At 37.0% G+C, this 21,439-nt stretch overlaps 1 protein-coding gene across 1 annotated transcript in view; it reads right to left on the minus strand.

The window, feature by feature from the left end:
• ARHGAP24 (Rho GTPase activating protein 24) overlaps nt 1-18,777 on the minus strand; it is a 109,994-nt gene extending 91,217 nt beyond the window's left edge. Inside the window, exons 1-2 of the mRNA XM_036762421.1 lie at nt 18,308-18,777; nt 5,731-5,930 (exon numbers count right to left, since the gene is read on the minus strand). Of these exons, the coding sequence (XP_036618316.1) occupies nt 5,731-5,907 (177 nt within the window). The 5' untranslated portion in view covers nt 5,908-5,930; nt 18,308-18,777. The remainder of the gene's footprint in view (nt 1-5,730; nt 5,931-18,307) is intronic.
• Between the last annotated feature and the right edge of the window lie 2,662 nt (nt 18,778-21,439).

Raw genomic sequence — 21,439 nt, forward strand, 5'->3', positions numbered from 1 at the left:
TATGAGGATAAAGTAACCTAAGATTTGCAAAGCACTTAGCACGGTGCATGGCAGTAAACAAGTATTTACTTATTCCTTCCCTTCCACAGGGGATCCACCCAAAGTGCCAGTCTTCCTCTAGGTCAGGTGTTATTAACCTTTTTGTGTTATGGGCCCTTTGGGATTCTAGTAAAACCCCATTTCAGATAAAGGTTTTAAAATGTGTAAAATATACAAAGGATGGAAAAGAATCCAATTATATTGAAACAAAAAATGTAATTTTTTTTCCTACCTAAGTTCACTCTAACTGCCTCTTTTTTACATCACTTTGATGATATTTTTGGTGATTCTGAAGTACAATTCTTTGGTAACAATAAGCTGCAGCATACTTACGCCCACCATCCACCCCTCCATTGCCCTTTGGGTGACTAACAACTTTAATTCTTTGGAGACTTTGGAATTCCATGATTTGCATCTATACAACATCACCCAAAGAATAAGATGGTAAATACATGGGCCTTTGTTTCAGGGAGACAGTGAAGGTCATTCAAGGCACTGTAAAATTTCTCAAAGGCAAATCTTCCCAAAGGGAGACTACTCTTCTCGTCCTGTTTGGTTTGAGTCGAGTTTACTGTGGCTCTCCCTTATCTGTCTAAGCTATATTAACAGATTTACATGTAGCTACATAGATGTTGTCTAGAGTCTAGACCACAGGTATTATGGACAACAAATATTCATTAGCCTCCATAAGAGTGGAAAATATCTTTGATGGGTATTTGTCTCCCCATTTAATATTTCACTTAATATCAACCATCAGAAAGTTATATATGTAACAGAGTAATTTTAACAATTCTCAAGAAATCCTATATATTTTTAATATAAGTATTGAAGACTCTGCTTGAATAATAGCCTTTAAAGAGTCAGTGTATGTTTCTGAACCAAATTTTAAATTTTTTTTTAAATTTTTAGTTTACAACACTCAGTTCCACAAGTTTTTGAGTCAATTTTTTTTAAGGTAACAAAAATATGTTCAGTGGAATAATGTGTTTTATGCATTTGTTTTGGTCAGTTGTCTAGTTGTAAAGTTATACTCTCCTTTGGACTATCTTTGGTAAAAGCTTACCTGTTTCCTTCTCATGTTTTCATTAAGCACACCTTCTATATGTTATATAGCTAATTCTCATTCTTTAAATTGCATTTATCAGAAAGTAGGCATGTGGATCAGTAGTTACTGATATTTTCTTGATCACTTTTGAAATAAAAAATAAGATCTGTAATTTTTTTCAAGCATTTTGTGGCCTTCATTATTTCAGATATTTTGGGAATTGATCCTTCAAAATTGTATTGCCCGTAATACAGAAGATTATGTATTCTTAGTGTAGACTAACTGCTCCTTTTGTCTTTGCTTTCTTTATTGCCATTTCTATTTCCCCATATGGTACCTTTAGGATTATGATGGCATAGTACAAGTGTAGAAGCTCCGCTGTAACTGATGGAAAAAATAGATATAAAAATCTTTCAGGTATCTTGAGAAATGAACCTTCCCTTTTCTCAAAATTGTGTTCCATCCCCCAGTACATATGCCCTCTATGTATTCTTGGTTTAGTCCAGCCAATCTTCCTGGCTTTGTTTTCTTTAATGATGCCTCTACTCCATCAAAAAAAAGAGAGAGAGAGAACAATGATGTTATAGTCCAAAAATGGTGGTTCCTCTGTTGATGACAGAGAAAATGATTTCTTATAAAAATACGAATATTTTCCATGTTTCAATTGTTTACCCTTCTTATAATTCCATTTTCAAATGTTCTTAACTTTGTGAAAGCATACTATGCTTGACATTTACAAATATCAAGAAAGTGGGATTTCAATTTCCTGCTCTAAAGTCTTTGGTCTAATCCAAATCAGAAAAAAATATGAATCTTTCTTTAATTATCAATTTTGAGGAAACAATGTACCACATCAAAATCTTCTTGCTGCGTTCTTAATGAAGGCCTAACTAGATTCTAAAGGAAGAAGCTTCATTAGCTCAGGAATGATTCTTCTCTGGAACTGATTAGGGCAATGATTAGACTAAGAGCAAGAGTTTCTTTTGATTATAAAGTCCTTTTTCAATCATACCTCAGTCTCCAAATGTTTATATTTCTCATTTTCTTAGTTTTATTCTCTTTAGTCATGAGACACGTATGCAAAGTCTAAGAGGTACTCATTATGCCTTGGCTTTGACCTCTCCAGCAAGGTAGTGTGCCTCCTTACTGCCCTTGGAACTGAATTTCTTTACATTCATATTTCTCTAGTTTTTAATATTTTTCTTTGCTTCTCTATGACATTAAATTACTCCTACACAAAAGGGTCACCATGCCACATGGTTGACAAGTCCTGGGTCCTCAGATCTATACCACAGTTCTAATTTCTTGAAAAACTATTCAAAATCCCATCTGAGGAACTGTTTGTACACATAGCTGTTTATGATAAAACAAAATTCTTATTTTTACTCTTATTAGGCATCAAAATGTTTAGCCATAACAATGACAACATCGCATATCATTTAAAAATCAATGTGGATCTCTTTCTTTATGCAAAAACACTTCTTGTGCTCTTTTCATCATTAACTGCTCCTTTATGAAAAAGACAGTTGACTTTAGAGAAACATCCTCATCCAGGCTGGCATTAGATACAAGAACAGCCAGCCCAAAGAACCTCTGACCAGGAACAGAAAATGGCCTTTCTACTTAGAGTCCTTTCTGTTCACGGCAAAGAGAGAAAAACAGATAGTGGAGGACTGAGACGGAGCAGAATCTTTCCCCTCTTGTAGCAGGAAAGAAGGTGAACATCCCTGAGGGGCCAAAGGGGACTGTCTCACCAATCATTGACTTTATTGGCATAGGAAACATTCTCATCAATCATTATCTTTCTGTAAGTAATGGAGGAGGGGAGGTGGTCAAAAGGCCTTGGCACCCAGCATTTCCTCACATGGCACCAAGATGGAGGATACGACACAAACTTGAACTTTACCTCCTCACTCCCCCCTTTCTGCTTTTTTTTTTTCCCTCCCAGATCAAAGTACCATATTTTTCAATTCCACAATGTCAGTGCTGATGGATTCTGAGGAAGCATTTCATTTGCATAGTGAGTCCAATGTAAGGTTACAAAAAGTTTTTTCCAAACTATGAGCTAAAGTTCAGTCAACAAAACTGAGACTGACAGCAAATTAACTCCAGATGACAATAAATAAAAATGTAGAAATTAATTAAGTTGTATGTACAAAGTCAAATTTCAGTAAATGTATGTTGAAACTTGATACAGGCATGATTCATGACTCACATGCAGGTGTATAAACACTGGTTTAAAAATCTGACCCCTCGGGCACTCTGTGCACCATCAACCACCTGTATCAAGAATCATGGGTGAGGCGCTACATACAGTTTTTCAAGTTGAAACAAAAGCAACCAACTTTATTAAAAGTTGATTTATTACATTATTGAAGTTCTGTCTTTAGTGAATGCCCCTAAACGCTTATTAAGTAAACTTGCCTGATACACTCAACATCCTGCTGCAACTAAGAAAAATTAAAATTACACAAGTGGAATTTGCCACGAGGCTCCTTCAATATTTTGTTATGTTCATTATCTGAAGCTGAACAAATAGCAATAACTGTGCTGGGCACCAACAAAAACAAGAATGAACTGAAACTTTTCCCCATTCAAATTGGACCGTATTACAGTTATCCCTCCTACATCGTGACTTTCCCCATTGTGGTTTCAATATATCGTGGCTTGGCATAAAGCAATTAAATAGGAATTTTGGGGGAGCTTTGTGGAAGCCACAGATGACACATGAAGGCCAGCAGAGGATGCAGAAAAAGTTTAGAAACTCAGAAACGCATAAAATATATGTATGGTATTATATAATATCAACCCAAATTCTACAGTAAGGTACTGCAAATACCCCATCAAAGAAAAAGAAAAAAGTCAGACTTCTTCTCTGGTATGAAAGGGAGGGCCAAAAAAATTTTATGTGGATTTTCCAGATTGTGGGCACCATGCCCCTAATTCCCTCCCTCACCTGAGATGGAAGGGATAATCATACTTTCAGTTTCTAACATATATCTATGTGCCCTTGCTCTTCTCTGGCTTTTTCATCATCATCAACTTCATCACTGACAGGATTTATATGGTGCCTACTACATGCAAGGTGCCATACTAAGCATTCTTATAACTTGATCCTCACAATAACCCCGGAAGGTAGGTGCTAATATTATCCCTGTTTTACAGATGAGGAAACTGGGGCAAAGAGAAGTTAAGTGACTGGCTCCAGATCAAGAGCTAGTGTCTGAAGTCAATCAGTAATCTTACTATGTGCTGGGTACTGTGCTAAGTACAGGGGATACAAAGAAAAGTTAAAATTAGACCCTTGTCCTTGAGTAGCTTACATTGTAACAGGGAGGAAGAATGTACATAAGTTTGTGTATACATCTATCTATCTATCTATCTATCATATATACACACAAACACAGACATATATGCACATATGTGTGTGCATATATACACCTGCATATATATGTGTATATACACACATACATATACATACACATTAGATACGGTAACCTTCAAGACTGAGGCATCAGCCATTAGTGGAACAAGGTAAGAGCTGCTGTAGAATTGAGCATTTTATCTGAGTCTTGAAAAAAGCCAGGGATTTTAAGAGGAGAAGATAGTCATGGGGAACAGAGATGGAGATGGAGATTTCTTTGTTCTGCATGAGTAATGACAAGTAAACCAGTTGTTGCTGTTGTTCCTGTGTTTCTCAAAGAGGAACAATGACACTGGAAGGGGGATGTCTTGATTTGCAAGTGAATTGGATTTAAGTGAGGCAGGGCCATGCAAAGCCATCAGCCTCACTCTATCCTCCAGAGTCATTGGAGTCCAGTGGCAAGACAAGAGTCAAGATGACTGGCGATGGCCCCTCAAGTAAGCCTGTATGGTTGACTAAAGTGTACAGTACCTTAAAGTAATAAGGCCAGAAAGATAGGAAAGGATGAGGTTGTGGAGAAGTTTAAATGCTAAGCAGAAGAGTTCATTTGTTACTTAGAGGTAATGGGTTCCTGCTGGAGTTTATTGAATCAGGGGGTAGCATGGTCCAAACGGTGCTTTAGGAAAATCACTTTGATGGCTTATGTGGAAGAGCGGCTAGCAGGGAAAATGCTCTAAGCAAGGATGTTATTTAGGTATTGCAGTAATTCAGGGAAGACATGATGAAAGCCAATACTAATTTGATTAGTGTGTGAGTGGAAAGAATGGGATATGTATGAGAGATGTGAGACAGACACAAAATGATTTGGCCATGGATTGGGTATGTAGGATGAGGGAGAGTGGGCAGTCACAGATGACACTGAGGATCTGAACCTGAAGACCTGAAAATACACTGATGGCCTTGCCAGTGATGGGCAAGTGTGTAAAAAGGAGGGTTTGGGGGAAAAGATAACAATTTCTGTTTTGGTCCTGTTGAGTTCGAGATTCCTGCAAGATAGAAGGTTCTAAGAGACAGTTGGTGATGTGGGATCAGAGCTCAGAAAAGAGAATGGAGCTGGTTCTAGAGATCCTAGAATCATTTGCATAGAAATGATCATTGAACCTAGGGGAGCTGATGATGTAATATTAAAATATATAATAAAAAAATACAAAGCAAAAAGTAAAAAGGGCCGATGACAAAGTTCTGGGGTCCAGCTCTTTTATATTTTTCCCTTTTTACTTACCAATGGTCTTGCTTCATCTTTATCCTTGAAGTAGTAGAGATGGTCTCCCTTGAGCACAAACCAGCATGTGTGCCAAGTCTTGGTAAATCCTCCCTGTTTTCTCAGCCACCCACACTTGGGGGTAGCATACCACCCTTGGCCTTGTTGGGGACTCTCTGGGAAGCCTTTCCTCTCCATGATCCTCAGATGGATGGAATGTCCTATTTAACAAACAAAAAGGGAAAATGATGAGATACTTTTCCGTTTTTTCCCCTTTAAAAATGACCTATCAAATTCTAGAAGATTCAGAAGAAAAAAACAAACAGAAAAAGTATGATATCCAGACTCTTTTTTTCATAGTTTTTATAGTTCAGTGATTCCTAACTTATCTCTCTTTGATTTGTTTTCCAGGCAATTATTTCATCTGAGATAACATATTTTTCTTCCATTTTTTCAATCTTTTGTAACATGGTGTACTATTTCTTATTTTTTCATGAAGTCATGAATTTATGATTGGTCCATTCTAATTTCTATGGAATCTGTTACTTGGGTAAGTTTTCCACGGTGATTCCAAAGCAGGATTTCACAAAATTTTCCCCAAACTATGAGCTATGCTTATCTGGCAGGGGACGGAATGGGTGTGTGTGTGTGTGTGTGTGTGTGTGTGTGTGTGTATGTGTGTGAAGGGGAGTGGTGGAGGTGGAGGTAGCAGTGAGGGTAAGCCACTGGCAGGTGCAAAGCAACAACCAAAATTATTGGATATTTTTGAGTACAACTCCCACATAAATACATAAAATTTTTAAATTAACTCCAGATGACAATAAATGACAATGTAGAAATTAAATTGTTTGTACCTCTTTTGCTAATCTGTTAATTCTCTTTCCAAGATTCTCTTCCACAGCATTCATTAATCTTCCAATTCTAAACTCTAGGCTCTCATTTCATTAATGACAACATTTTAAACTTAAACTCTTCTTTATTTCATCTGGGAATTCTAATTGATCTTGAGACCGAGCTGTATTTTTTTGAATGAGATTTTGTTTATAGTTTGGAGTTATTATTCTCTTTTGAGTTTTCATCTTGGGTATCCCTGACATTACAATAAAGCTTTATCTTTTTTATTTATTTCCAGATTGGGACTTTGTTTTAGGGCCAGTTCTGGGTACTTCTAGTGGAACTATCATGGCCTTATATGGTTCCACCCCATTCTATCTGCTGTTCTGATGTGCCTCTGGGTTTTTGGTTTTTTTGGTGGGTGTGGTGGGGTAGGGAGTGAGGGTGAGATGGGAAAGTAGTTGGCAGGGGAGGAGTTTGAGGTTCCTTCTCTGGAAAAAAGGAAGGAAACAAGCATTTCTTAAGCACCTGCTATAAGGATACACAAAACAAGCAAAACTAAAGACAGTCCATGTCCTGGAGGAATTTACATTCTAGTTGGGGAAGACAGTATAACAAGGAGCTGAAAACAAGGTGAAAGAGATTGAAGGTACCAGGTGTAGGCATACATTTTTGAAGTCTAGAAAATTAGGAACAGGGCTGGGAGGGGAATAAAAGCTGATTGGCCTAGGCTCCTCCACAAAATGGAGGCCAAAGGAAGAAGTTGCCAATGGGAGAAAAGGGTGGGCTTGGTGGAGGAATTATCCAGCATGATTATCTCTGGGATGGAAAGACATCCAGTAGGACTGAGTCCAAGCTTCCCATCACCTCTCCAGGATCGGAGCAACAATATTGCAGTTCTGTTCTGCTCTTGGGATCTGGCTTGGAGATCCCAGTCCACCCTTGTTCCACAGTCTCTGACCTAGTCCCTTAACTATGGGTCAAATTTGTGAGCCTGTACTGGAAAGATGAACTACTGTGGATTTCTCTTTAGGTTTCTGATCACTACTCATTCTGGCACTTTTGTCTGAGATCTTTGTTGGAATAATTGTCTGGGGAGCTGGGCTACATTACTTCCTCCTATTTTACCGTCTTGACTGGTCTCCCTCTTTCTTGAATCAAAAACTAGGACTCTCTCTACAATATACATTTAGAGCATAAGAACTAATACATCTCAGATATGGGATTTTTAACCTAGGTTTTCCTGAATCCAAGCTTAGCAGTCTATCTACTATGTTAAACTGTCTCTCATAGGACATTTACTTTAGGAAACAGGATTGGAATCATGGAGTTGGTGGCTTAACCAAAGGGAAAGAGCCACAGTACAGTGAAGGGCAAAGGGCACCGTTAAAAGCATAACCAACATGAATGATCATATTGGCCCCAACTCCCCAGGCTCTTTTTATGTTATTTTGCCTGCTGAATTATAGATACTTCCTATTGTGATATACATTTCTTCCTATTCTCATCACTGCATAATCCATCTGCAGATTTATGGTCCATGAGGTTTTTTTTTCAATTTTTCTTGTTTTATTTTAGTTTTTTGTAAATAGTGTTTAATTTTTCCAATTACATGTAAAGATAATTTTCAAAATTCATTTTTTATAAGATTTTGAGTTCCGAAATTTTCTCCCTCCTTCCCTCCCCTCCCTCCTCCCCAAGACAGCAAGCAATCTGATATAGATTATATATATACAATCGTGTTAAACACATTTCCACATTAGTCATGTTGTGAAAGAAGAATCAGAACAGAAGAAAAAAATCATGAGAAAGAAAAACAAAAACAAAGGTGAAAATAGTAGCTTTGATCTGCATTCAGACTCCATAGTTCTTTCTCTGGATGTGGATAGCATTTTTCACCATGAGTCTTTTGGAATTGTCTTGGATCATTGTACCACTGAAAAGAGCTAAGTCTGTCATAGTCTATCTACCATCACACAACGTTGCTTTTACCCTATACAGTGTTGTCTTGGTTCTGCTCATTTCACTCAGCATCAGTTCATGTAAAACTTTCCAGGTTTTTCTGAAGTCTACCTGCTCATCATTTCTTATAGCACAATAGTATTCTGTTACATTCATACGCCACAGTTTGTTCAGCCATTCCCCAAATGATGGGCATCCCTTCAATTTCCAATTCTTTGCCACCACAAAAAGAGCTGCTATGAATATTTTTGTACATGTGGGTCCTTTTCCCTTTTTTATGATCTCTTTGGGATACAGACCTAGTAGTGGTATTGCTGGATCAAAAGGTATTCACTATGGTTCATGATTTCTAAAGCTGTTTAATTAAAACTTTCTATGGAGAAATTCCTGCTAATAAATCTAATCTTAACCAGTAATAAAAGACCACTATATGTCTGCATTTATTTTCATGTAATTTAAGCAAAGGCCATGGTGGCTAAGGCATTGTACATTTGTACACATTTGCTCCATACACCTGTTATGCAAATCACCAATCAACTTGAAGAACCAAGAATTCTCGACCTTCGAGTCTTGAGCAGCTTAGGGACAATTGCACACGAGTGTAGCAGCGTGGACTAACTTACCCAGTGGAGTCCCAGTCAGCCTTATTATTCTACCATTACTAAATGTTATTTTACACAGAATTGCTTCTATGAAAATCATATAGTGCTTAACCAAGTTTTAAATTGCTCAAACGTTACTGAACTGAAATGTATAAACTATAATTCCATGTAAACAGTGACTATCACTTCCTAAGAAACTCTAGTAAAGGTTTAATAGTTCAGTTTTAAGTTAGAAATAGTAACAAGAAGACATCTATAGCTTTAAAAAAATGAGAAAAAGGTTTGTTGAGACATTTTTTCTTTCTTACATCATTTCCCAATGACACTCTCTTTCCTGTCCTCCCCCACTCCGAAGCTCCCACGCTCCCCAATAAAATTCTCCCTTGTAACAAAGAAGTACAGTAATACGTCAAACACACTGGCTGTATTTATGTGTGACTCATTTCAAAGTTGTACTCCAACACTTCTCTTATGAAAAAAGAGAGACATGTTTGTTAAAGAACCCCCACTGGGCCCTTACTACTGCAAGGTAATCCTGCTATACCTTCCTAATTAACTCACTACTACTCTTATCACAGGGGCTCTTCAAAACCTTTTCAGCTCTTCTCAAACCTCCCACGCTCCTCTTCTACCCATTCTCTCAACTGAAAACCTGGCCTAATATTTTAATGAAAATATTGAAGTCATTCACCAAGAATTCCCTCTTCTTCCCTCCTTCTTATCTCACATTACCCAGATGCCTTCTGCCAGTCCATTCCCCTTCATCTCTATCTCACATGATAAGGTAGCCTTTCTCTCTGCCAAGGCCAATCCCTCACTGTACACAAAGCATCCCATTTCATTCTGTCTTCTCCAGCAGATTGGCCCTTCTACTATCCCCATTCTCTCACTTATCTTCAGTCTCCCTCTGTTTACTGGTTTTTTCCTTATTACCTAAAAATATTCTCTTATGTCTCCCACCCTCAAAAAACCTTCACTTGATCCATCCCTACTCTCATCCGTCATGTGATCCTATCCCATAACTATAATCTCATACCCTTCCTCCCTTTTATGGCTGAACTTCTTGAGAAGCCTCCACTTTATTTCCTTTTAACTCTACAGTCTAATTCCTGAATTTATCATCCAACTGAAACTGCTCACTCCAAAGTTACCATTAATCTCTGAATTGACAAATCTAATAGTCTTTTCTTAATTCTCATCCTTCACCTCTGCAGCCTTTGATGTGTGATCACTTTTCTCTCTTTGATACTCTCCTCTGTTTAGGTTTTTCTTACCTGACTGTTCCTTCTTAGCTTACTTTACTCTATCCAGGTCACACCTACTAATGGTAGGCATCCCACAGTTTTGTCTTGGGCTCTCTTCTTTTCTCCCTCTATTTGGTTTCACTTTATTTTGTAATCTCTGTTAAGAGAGCTTGGAAATCTCATTGAGGATGTGGCATTGATCTTTCCTTCTAGATTTAGGATCCTTCCTGTTTATTTCTATGTGATCTGAGTTTTCGTTGACTTTTATTGTGCTCGATATGTGGTTTTTCTCTTTATATGCTCTCATCCCTCACTTTATGACTTTCCATACTTCATTAGTGGGTATACCCCCAGAGCTGCTTCAACCTCCTCCCACACTGAGGGAGTTAGTCTTTACCAGGCTAGTTGCTATACTTAGCAGCCTCTAGGATGACCAGACTGGGCCTGACTTGAATACATCCTTTTCTTCATACTCCATGCAGTCATACACACTGATTCACTTTCCCCCCAGTTTCTTCTCTGTCTTCCTTTCCTCCTATGATTTGACTGAAGCATCCTTGGTCTCCCAAACAGAAGTCAGCATTCTTACATCACAAATAAACTTCATGTATTTGGGTAGAATTAATGCCTACTACTACTCACTGCCATAGCTGGTTGGAAGCAGATGAAGTGATATAGTCTCCAAAGCATTCCCAATATAACTCTGTTCATCTCTGCAGGTTGGTGTTCCTCAGATGACTCTTTGTTTACACCTGCATGGAGGCTGTCGAAGTAGAGATGTTGAGTGAATACTCTTAAATACTTGAATTATCTTGTTCCGAGGGATTTTGCTTTGTTGGGGGGTGTCTCTTTTCTATTCTACGAACTCAGCTATAATCGCCTTCGGGAGCTCTCTAGAGCTCAGAGAATCATCGCTGTACCTTACAGCTGGTAGGAAGGAAAGAGGGCAAGTTTCTTCTTTGGCATGTTCAGTAGCCGTTCAGATGGTTTTTTCTTCACCATGAAATTGGCTCAATGTGATAATAAAGATCCTAATAATTAGAGCTGTCCAAAGGTGGAATAGACTGCCTCAGGAGGTGGAGAGTTTCCCCTCGCCAGAAGTCTTAAAGTAGGGGCTGGATAGCCAGTAGTTAGGAATGTTGTAGAAGAAATTGCTGTCCAGTGGTGAGTTGGACCAGGATGCTTCTGAAGCTCCACCCACCTCTGAGATGGTGTGTTCTGTAATTCTTTTGTCATAGTATTTAGCTGGCACAAATGAAGCCAAACTGTGTTGTCGTCGTTGAGTTGTTTTTCAACTGAGTCCATCTCTTCATGACCCCATTTGGGGTTTTCTTGGCAAAGATGCTGGCGTGGTTTGCCATTTCCTTCTCTAGCTCATTTTACAGATGAGGAAACTGAGGCAAGCAGGGTTAAATGACTTACCCAGGGTCACACAGCTAGTCAGTATCTGAAGTCAGATTTGTACTTGGAAAGATGAGTCTTCCTGACTTCAGGCCTGGTACTCTATCCACCATGCCACCTAGCTGCCCCAAGCAGATATTGTGGTGATAGAAATGACAAAATTTGGCAACTGAGTGGCTATGTGGTATGAGTGTGCAATCCAGGATCATACTGATATTATAAAACTGGGAAGAATGGTGGTGCACTTGACGATAATAGACAACTCTGGAAAGGGAGTAGGCTTTGTTGGAAAGCTAATGAGTTTTGTCTTAGACATCAAGAGTTTGAGATAGCTATGTGACGTATGTGGGGCACATGCCCCACTTAAAATGTGGCTGTCATTCATCTTTCTATCATGAATCTCCATTTCATATTCCTTAATGCTTTTAAAAAATGTTGCTGTCGTCCTTGTTTGTACTTCCTTTTGAACTTCCTTCTGCTCCTTTCTGTGATATGTATATATGTGTGAGTGTGTGTGTGTGTGTATGTGTGTGAATGACCTTTGCTTCGCATCATTATTATTAACCTATTCTCCTCCTATTCTAACTAAAAACTAAAAGAAAAAAATAAACTTATAGCAAAGAATCATAGTTAAGTGGATATATGTCTCCTTGAGGCCATCAGCTTCCTGTCAGGAGGTAGGTAACATGTATCGTTCTGGATCCTCTAGAGACATAATTCGGTCACGGCGTTGACTTATTTTTCTATACAATATTGTTGTCTATATAAATAGCTCTACTGATTACATTTTACTCTGTGACAGTTCATACTGTGCAGAATTCTCCATTTATTACAATGGTTTATCACAATTTATTGGGCTGCTCCCCAACTGATGGCATTTCCTTAGATTTTAACTCTTTGCTTTTTTCCCTTTTGGTCTCCCTTTAGGATCAGGAAATTTATTTTGATTATGGCTATTTCATCCCTGGTATTTTCCTCTTTCTTAGCCCTTTCTTGTTTTCCTGTTGAGATTTCTACACCAAACTGTGTGTATTTGATCCTCTTGCCCCCTCCTGCAAACCCTTCCTTCATGTTTTTTGGCACGTACCCAAATTATGAGAAATAACATGTTCTGCCTCTTTCTTCTTCCCTTCTACACTAGCTTATTCCTGTTACCCTCCCTGCTCTTTCCCCTCTTAAAACTCTCAGAACAGAACTAACTGACCAGAAAGTCCTCTGTTTTTCTTATTTAACAGACTTAAAACCCTGTGAAAACTAATTCTGAAGGGGAACTTGTTTCTCCAACTCTTCCATCATTAGAATGAATGTTAGTACTACATGATCATACTACTCCTTATAATTGCTCTAATAAATTTACCCTTCTAGATTTCTCTGGACTTTTGTGTTTGTACTTCAAAGCTCCTACTCAGCTCTGGACTTCTCATCAGAAGTCCTTGAAAGCTCTCTATGTCATTAAAAACCTATTTTCCTCCCCTTAGGATTATATGCAGCTTTGAAGGATAAGTTATTCTTGGCTATATTGTTTGACTCTTGGAATATTGTATTCCAAGATCTTCTCTTAATAGTAAAAAGTTGCCAGGTTTTTTGTTCATTCCATTTCACCACCTTCAACTATAGTGGTGCACAGCTAATAGAAGAAACAGTATAAGAGGATATGAGGAGTAGAAAAATAAAATTTATAGTCATAATAACCAAAGTGAAAGGGATGAACTCAAACATAAGATAGAGTACAAAAGCAGAAAAAAAATACAATTTGTTGTTTACAAGAAATACATTTCAAAAATACAATTCATTGTATTTTTCATATACAATTCATATACAATTACTCTGACTGGCTAGAAAATAATTTATTAAGCCTCAGGAAATCATGACCTCAGAGAATGCAATAGTAAAAGTAGGTATGATTAAAAGGGACAAACAGAAAAACTACATTATCCTGAAAGGTGCTAAACATAGTAAAATAATATCAATACTTAATATATATGCACTGAATTTCATAGTACCTAAGTACTTAAAAGATAAGTTAATTGAAATGTAGGGAGAAATAGAAAATTATAATAGCTGGGGATCTGAATGTATTCTTTCAGAACTAGATAGACTATAAAAAAGAAAAAAGTTAAGGACCTGAAGAGAATTTTAGAGAAGTTACATGATTAATCTTTTGTGGATACTGAATGAGAATAGAAAGGAACATGCATATATCTTAGCTGTGCATGGCACCTTTGCAAAAATAGACTACATGATGTAAGATAAAAATCTAATAAATGCAAAAAAAATCAAATGCATACTTTACTGATCATAATGCAGTAAAAATATAATTAATAAAAGGATCTTTGGAGAGCTTTAATTTTAATGAAGACAACCTGACTCTAAAGATTTTAGTCAAAGAACAAATCACAGGAAAAAATGGATAATTTCATCAAAGAAATAACAACAAATGAGACAACATACTAAAACATTTGAGATGTAGGTGAAACGGTCTTGAGGAGAAAATGTGTCTTTCTAAATACTTCCATAAACAAAAGAAAGGAAAAACAGATTAATAAAAGAGGAATGCAATTAAATAAACCTAGAAAAGCAATAAATTGAAAACCCCCAACTAAATATCAAAATAGAAATTCTTAAAATCAAGAGCTTAACAAAAAGAACCTAACAAAATTGAAAGAAAATATTGAATTATTAAATAAAATGAGCATCTGGGTTTTTTTTTAAATAAAGAAAATATATAAATTATTAAACTCTCCTGGGAACATCCAGAAGGAGAGAGGAAAGGAGACATATCAAACCATTAAAAACTATTCTTTGGATCTGGTCATGGAACAAGTTCTAAAACTAATTAATTATATTATCTTCTAGCCCACATTTCAACATGTTTTCTACAAAAATTACATGAGACCATTATCAGGTGCTTTTCTTAAATGTAGGTAAAATCTAGCAAACTATTAACAGTCCAGAAACTTTAAAAAGTAAATAAACTAGATTTGGGTGGCATGACTTTTCTTGGAAAAGTTATTTTGGCATTTTGTGATCCTTGCTTCTTTTTCTATATATTCCTTAAAAATCTCTATGTTTGCTTTCCAGTTTTAGATGTGTTGTTCTATTTCCTCTTCGGCTACCTTCAGTATCCCCAAAACTTTCCAAAACAAAATATTCCTCCCTTGCCATCACTCTCCCATATGCATTGTCTCCCCAATTAGAAAATAATCTCTTTGAGGGCAAAGCCCCTTTTCATTTTTGTATTCATATACTCAGCACTTACCACAGTTCCAGGAACATACAATTAGTACTTTTTTCATTTGACTCATTCGTAATATGTTCTAGAATTTTGCCAATAAAGTCAATCTCGTAGGCCTCTTTTCATGAGGAGAGAGTACAGTATGAAACCTACACTTTCTTATCATTTTTGAAAATCAGGGCATCCATTCCCCAATTGATAAATAGTCAAAGGATATAAACAGGCAATTTTCAGAGGAAGAAACCTAAGCTATCAATAGTCACATGAAAAAAATGCTCTAAATCACTAATAATTAGAAAAATGCACATTAAAATCACTCTGGAATATCACAGATTGCCAAAAAAAAAAAAAGACAAAAAGGAATATAAGAAATGCTGAAGGGGGTGTGGGAAAATAGGTACATCGATGCACTGTTGCTGAAACTGTGAACTGGTCCAGCCATGCTGGAAGGCAATTTGGAAATGTGCCACAAGAAACTATTAAAAGTTTGACCCAGAGATACTACTACTAGGTCTAACTCCCATAGATCAAAGAAAGAGGAAAAGGATCCATATATTCAAAAACATCTAAAGCATATAATGAAACATTCTATCTACCTCTAGAGCATTTTTTTGGACATGGCTTATATGGGAATTTGTTTTGCATGACCATATATATTTGTATGAGTTTTGTTTTTCTTGCCTTATAAATGGGTAGGGAAGGGGGAGGTAGGAGGAATTCAGAACTGAAAATAAAATAAAGCTGAATTTAAAAAAAGGATAATCAAGGCATCATGTGCCCATCTCCAATCCTGCCATAATAACATTCCCACTCTCTATGATCTTGCAAAAATAACGGAATAGTTTAGTTATTACAACCTATCAGTTCCTTTTACTCCCAAAGATGTAGTAATTGAGGCCAGATGTCTAGAGCTCATGGAAAGCACCAAGGATGCCTTCCTCTTTCCTTTTTGTCTTTAATGTAAACTCTCTTAGTCATTTTGTTTCATCTTTTTCCAGTCCAAAGATCATCGTCGTTGGCAGAGAAAACAGAAACCAAAGAAGAACCACTGTCTGATCTCTGATACCCTTGTCAATCCACCACAAGCAGCGGTTCTCTATCTTCTTTGAGCCTCATACTTTCCCCACTGTAGCTTAAAAAGCAACACTTTTAAAGGTATTCTTATTTTCCTCATCAGCATTAGCTTTACCATGCCTTATAGGACTCTGCCACATTTTTGTGTTCATCCTTACTGTTAAAAATCTGACTTCTTTGGTGAGTTAATTTTGTACCCACATCTATCTTCTCCCTTTTCTTCCTAATCTGAAATACTTTTCTGAGTGTCATTGATATTTCATTTACAGAGCGTTCCCATAACTTCTGATTTGACTTCCCCTATAAAATTTCTAGTCCATAGAACTCTACCCTTTCCCTAAAGGCTTTGAAATCTGCTCTCCCAAACTACTGGAGGACGAACAGAACACTTCTTGTCTTCTCCTCTGTCACAAACTTTAAGATTCCAATTAGGAATTTATAACCACATTTACTTCTACTTTAGAGTTTTTTACCCTTAAATTTCAAAGTTTTAATATGATTTTCCCTTTTAAACTTAGATAAGGTGACAACTCTTTACAAATAAAAAAAACTGAAACTAAGATTACAACTGAAAAAGCAATCATATCTCAATTCAAATAAAGCATTTTTCCATATGAGCACCAACAGACCTTATTGGGTCTAATGTCTCAGATAAATATGGAATTAACATAAATATATAAGAACTATTCTCTAATAAAGTGCTCAAAAAGATGTGAGCAGTTCTCAAAAGAATCAGAAATTGCTATTAAGCATGAATGACTATTCTAAATCACTAATAAAAAAAGAGATTCCAATCAAATAACTCTAAGGTTTTACCTCACCCCAGATAAATGGAAAAGAACAAAATATAGAAATGGTCAATGTTGGAGGTGCCATGGGAAGACAGGCAAATTAATCCATTGTTGATGGAGCCATCCTGAAGCAATAACTCATTCATTCTGGAAAGCAATTTGGAATTATGCTTAAAAAAAGTAATTAAAATTCCCCTACCTTTTAACACAGAGATTTCATTGCTAAGTATATACGCCAAAGAGGCAAAACAAAATCTCATATAGGTAAAAACTGTAATAGTAGTACTTTTGTGGTAGCAAATAATGGGAAACCAAGTAGGTGTCTATGGATAAGGAAGTAAGTGAAGAAATTGTGGTAAAAAAAATGTAATGCTATAGAACTATATTTTAAGAAAAAAAACAACTATGAAGACTTCAGAGAAATATAGAAAACTTTACATATGATGAAGAGGGAAGTGAGCAGAACCAGAAGAACAATATACATAAAGACTACAACAAAGTAAATGGAAAAACAACATGAAACTGACTGCTATGTAATTACAGCAACCAAGCTTGAGACCAGGAATAGTTGAGAAAAATGCACTTCCTTCCCTTCTTTGAAGATGATGAACTATGGGGGTAGAATATACTATATATACTGTTTAACATAGTCAATGTATTTGTTCATTTTTTTGATCTTTCATTTTTAAAACTATGTTACAAGGGATGGCTTATTGGGTTAGCAGAGGGGGAGGAATATATTTAGAACTGAATGTGATGTAAAAACAAAAGGCATCTGTGAAAAAATGAAAGGAAAAAACATATTTCAAAAGACAAGTCAGATTCTTGACTTCCGATTGAATATGAAAACACAGTATGTTTAAAGAATCCACGATAATAATAATATCTATTTCTCTATTTAGAGACTTGAAAAATTACTTTTTCAGAGATCCTGAAAACTTAGAGACATTTAGATTCTATGCTTAGAAACACGTCAATCCCATTAGAGTTGTGGAAAAAATATTTGCTACTATCCAGAAAAGTCATTTAAAAAATCCTTTACACAAAATCTCTTGGGTGGCTTTGAAATACACCAAAGATATCTTAATTCTTTTGGGATTACAATTAAAATCCTTACTATAAATTCCACCCCGTGTGTCCATTATCTTGGAAAATATTACCCTAGACATTAGTGAAACTGGAATAGAGAGAATCACTTTGATTAATATGCCTCTATTTTCTAAAACCAGTAATACATACCAGCTACTTGTGCTATTTTTATCCCTATAAAATTGAAAAGGAACATGGTTTCAAAGTTTGGAAATGATTTTTAAAGAGTATAGCAGAAGGGACTTCCTGTTGGTCCTCCCCTTCCCCTGCATGATCATGGATTGTGATCCAGGGGAATGTCTGCCTTATCCATAGACTTTTTCCTCCCTGTCCTCTCCACACAGACACAATTCTCAGTCTACATACCCTGCTTCCAAGTGCCGCGTTGCTACAGAAGGAAACTGCCAGGTCAAGTGGAAAGAAATGAAGCCCTTTTAATTCCTCCAACAGGAGGAAGTCTTCATCCCATGAACTTGGTCACTGCATACCAGCAATTTCCCAAAAGAAATCCAAAACAGCTGTCACGGCAGTGAACAATTGTGTTGGGTCCCCCTCACCCTCAGTTCCTTCACTTTCCCTTCTTCTCTTCTTTCCTTTCCTGGTTTCAGCCCAGAAAACTCAAATCATCCACAACAAAGTCTCAGCAGCTTCAACCCAGACACTCAGCAGTCCAGCGCATGTAGCTGAGAAATCCTAGCAGTTATGCAAAGAATTGTCCAAGAAGTTAAAAAGAGTGATTGTGTGTGAATGAGTAAATATACAGTATGAGACACTGGAACAACTGAGCAGGGCCAGTCCTCAAACAGTCCCAGGTTTCAGATTTCATTTGGCAACTGGCAGCTTTCCCCACAAACTCTCAATGCGTGACTGGGGCTCAGGAGGATCCCTTCCTCAGCGAAATAGCTTACTTGTCAGCTATCCCTAGAACCCAGTGATACTACACTATCAGCTGACCTTGGCCTCTGGATTGTTAACTATTAAATTGCCCCTCTGAACAGCTTGGCAGTATCCTTTCCCACCTGCGCAGAACCCTGCCCCTCCCTACTAGCCTGTTCCTGACGTGTTCCTGAACATCCCTACACACCATCATTCCCAACTCAACCTAATCCCTCAATTCCTTTCCAAGCAGTGACACCCACACTTCAATTCCCTCACCACTCTAACCAGACCAGGGCTTTTTAAGGAAGAGTCCATAGGAAACCTCTTATATATTTCAGAGGGTCTATGAATGTGGATGGAAAAAATACTTTTTAAAATTTTTACTAACTCTTGACTGGAATTTAGCATTTCCATTAATTATGAATGTTTGGCCACAAAACATTATTTAGAGAAGGGACTCACAACCTTCACTAGATTGTCAATGGCATCCATGACACAAAAAAAGGCTAAGGACACCTGGTCTAGATGATCTTATTTATTCAACCTTAGATACCCAGACATTAAATTTAAAAAGCTTCTATGCCTGAAGAGATAAAATAAGTAACTTGGTACTTTCTAGTTTAGTTCAAATAATTGGAAATTTCAAAAATATGATAATTATTCCCTTTAAAAGCCTGACCAGCTCAGAAATTTATGTGCAATGAAAACAGTCACAAAAGTCACCAAAAGTAATTTTTTTTTAAACTTGTATGTCTTCAGGGATAGACCACTTTGCAAGAAACACAGACATTTAGAATCAGTACATTGGGCTTTCAGGGCATAATTAATACCTACCTTCTAGGATTATTGTAAAGATCAAATGAGATTATATTTATAAAGTAGATTGCACAAAGTAGGGTCCTATATAAATGCTAGTTATTTTTAGCAGTGAATTCAAAACCTCCCCCTCCCCACTTTTATTTTTGGTCCAAGATTACAATTTTATCTCTGTAGGGAGCTCCCTCCATCAATACTTCTTTTATTACTTAGTTACCTGAGACAGAGAATGTAAGTGATTTGTCCAGGTTCACACAGCTACTCTTTATCAAAGGCAAGCCATAAACACAGGTTTTTCTGACTGTAAGACCACTTCTTTATTCCCCAAATAAGTAATTTAATCTTTCTCTCTGTCACTGGGCTAAGCTCCAGTCAAACTGTGTGTGGTTATGGCTTCTTAAAGAAATGAAAGCAAACTACTATTTCAATGACCCATTTCAGAATCCAACAAATCTAATTTTCAGTGGAAATGCCTAGAGAACAAGATAAGGAGAAGCAGGACCAAGAGTAACCTTCAGACAGAAAACTCCTTAGTTCAGTAGAACAACTGGCAGTTTCTTCCAAGGCCATGTTCTTGGTATACACTGCCTTTCCCCCTTCCCATTGCAGGTGTGAAGCCTCCCCAGTCAGATACGTCTATGGTCAGCTTTTTGAAGGTTATTACAACACATGGAAAGTGAACATTATTGATTCCTAGATCACAAGATCATATGATTTAGAACTGGATGGAGCCTCAGAGGTGTCAAACTCTTATCATTTCAGAGGTGAAGAAACTGAGAAGCTGAGAGATGAAGAAACAGACTTAGCCAAGATCACTGGAGTTACAAAGTATAATCTGGTAAATAAAATTGCTTCTTTCCTTGGGGATAGTGGGAACTCTTCTTAGTGCTAGTGAGCCAATGTGGCATATATGAGTTGATAGACATGAGCAGCTAAGTTACCCAGTGGATAAAGCTCCAGGCTTGGAGCCAGAAAGACCTGAATTTAAATTCTGCCTCATGCACTCACTAGCTGTGTGATCCTGGACAAGTCATATAACCTTCATTTACCTCAGTTTCTTCATCTGTAAAATGGAGATTTATTATTTTATTGAGTTCTGTAAAACAGTGGTGCCAAACAGAAATAGGGTCACTAAATCATACATAATGATCTCGGTGGGCTGCATATTGACTTAGAAAACCACACATTAACATTATCTATGTTCTATTGTGTTTTTATTTACTTTGTTAAATATTACCCAATCACATTTTAATCTGGCTCTGGAAGCACACCAGAGTGTTGCTGGGGTCATGTGACTCTGCTGTTTGTAATTTTTATGCTACTGGCAGGGCCCAGAAGGAGCAATGATTAGCTTTTCTGATTTAAATTCTTCTTTATTTTTTTAAGGAGCACTTTGTAGTCGAGTCTATATGCATATTTTATGTGCTTTGGTAGATCAATCCCCACATACTTTCTGCATCTTGTAGTGATTTTGAATGAGATTTTCCTTTTCACACTTGCCTCTTAAATTTTGCTATTTGTCAAAATGCTGTTGACTTTGGAGAGTTTATTCTGCAGCCTGCAATTTTGCTGAGCTTGTCTCAATGAACATCACTGCTGATTCTCTAGGATTTTTTAAGTAATCCAACAGCAAATGGGGATAGTTTAATCTCTTTACTTAACTTTATGCCTTTAATTTCCTTCTCTTGTCTTATTGCTAGTCCTACCATATCCAGAAATGTAAGAGTGGGTATCCTTGCTTTTTTTTCTTGTTTTTATTCAGTTATTTTAGTCTTGTCCAACTTTTTGTGGTCCCATTAGGGG

The sequence above is a fragment of the Trichosurus vulpecula genome, chromosome 6, assembly GCF_011100635.1.
Source record: "Trichosurus vulpecula isolate mTriVul1 chromosome 6, mTriVul1.pri, whole genome shotgun sequence".
Classification (NCBI taxonomy): Eukaryota; Metazoa; Chordata; class Mammalia; order Diprotodontia; family Phalangeridae; genus Trichosurus; species Trichosurus vulpecula.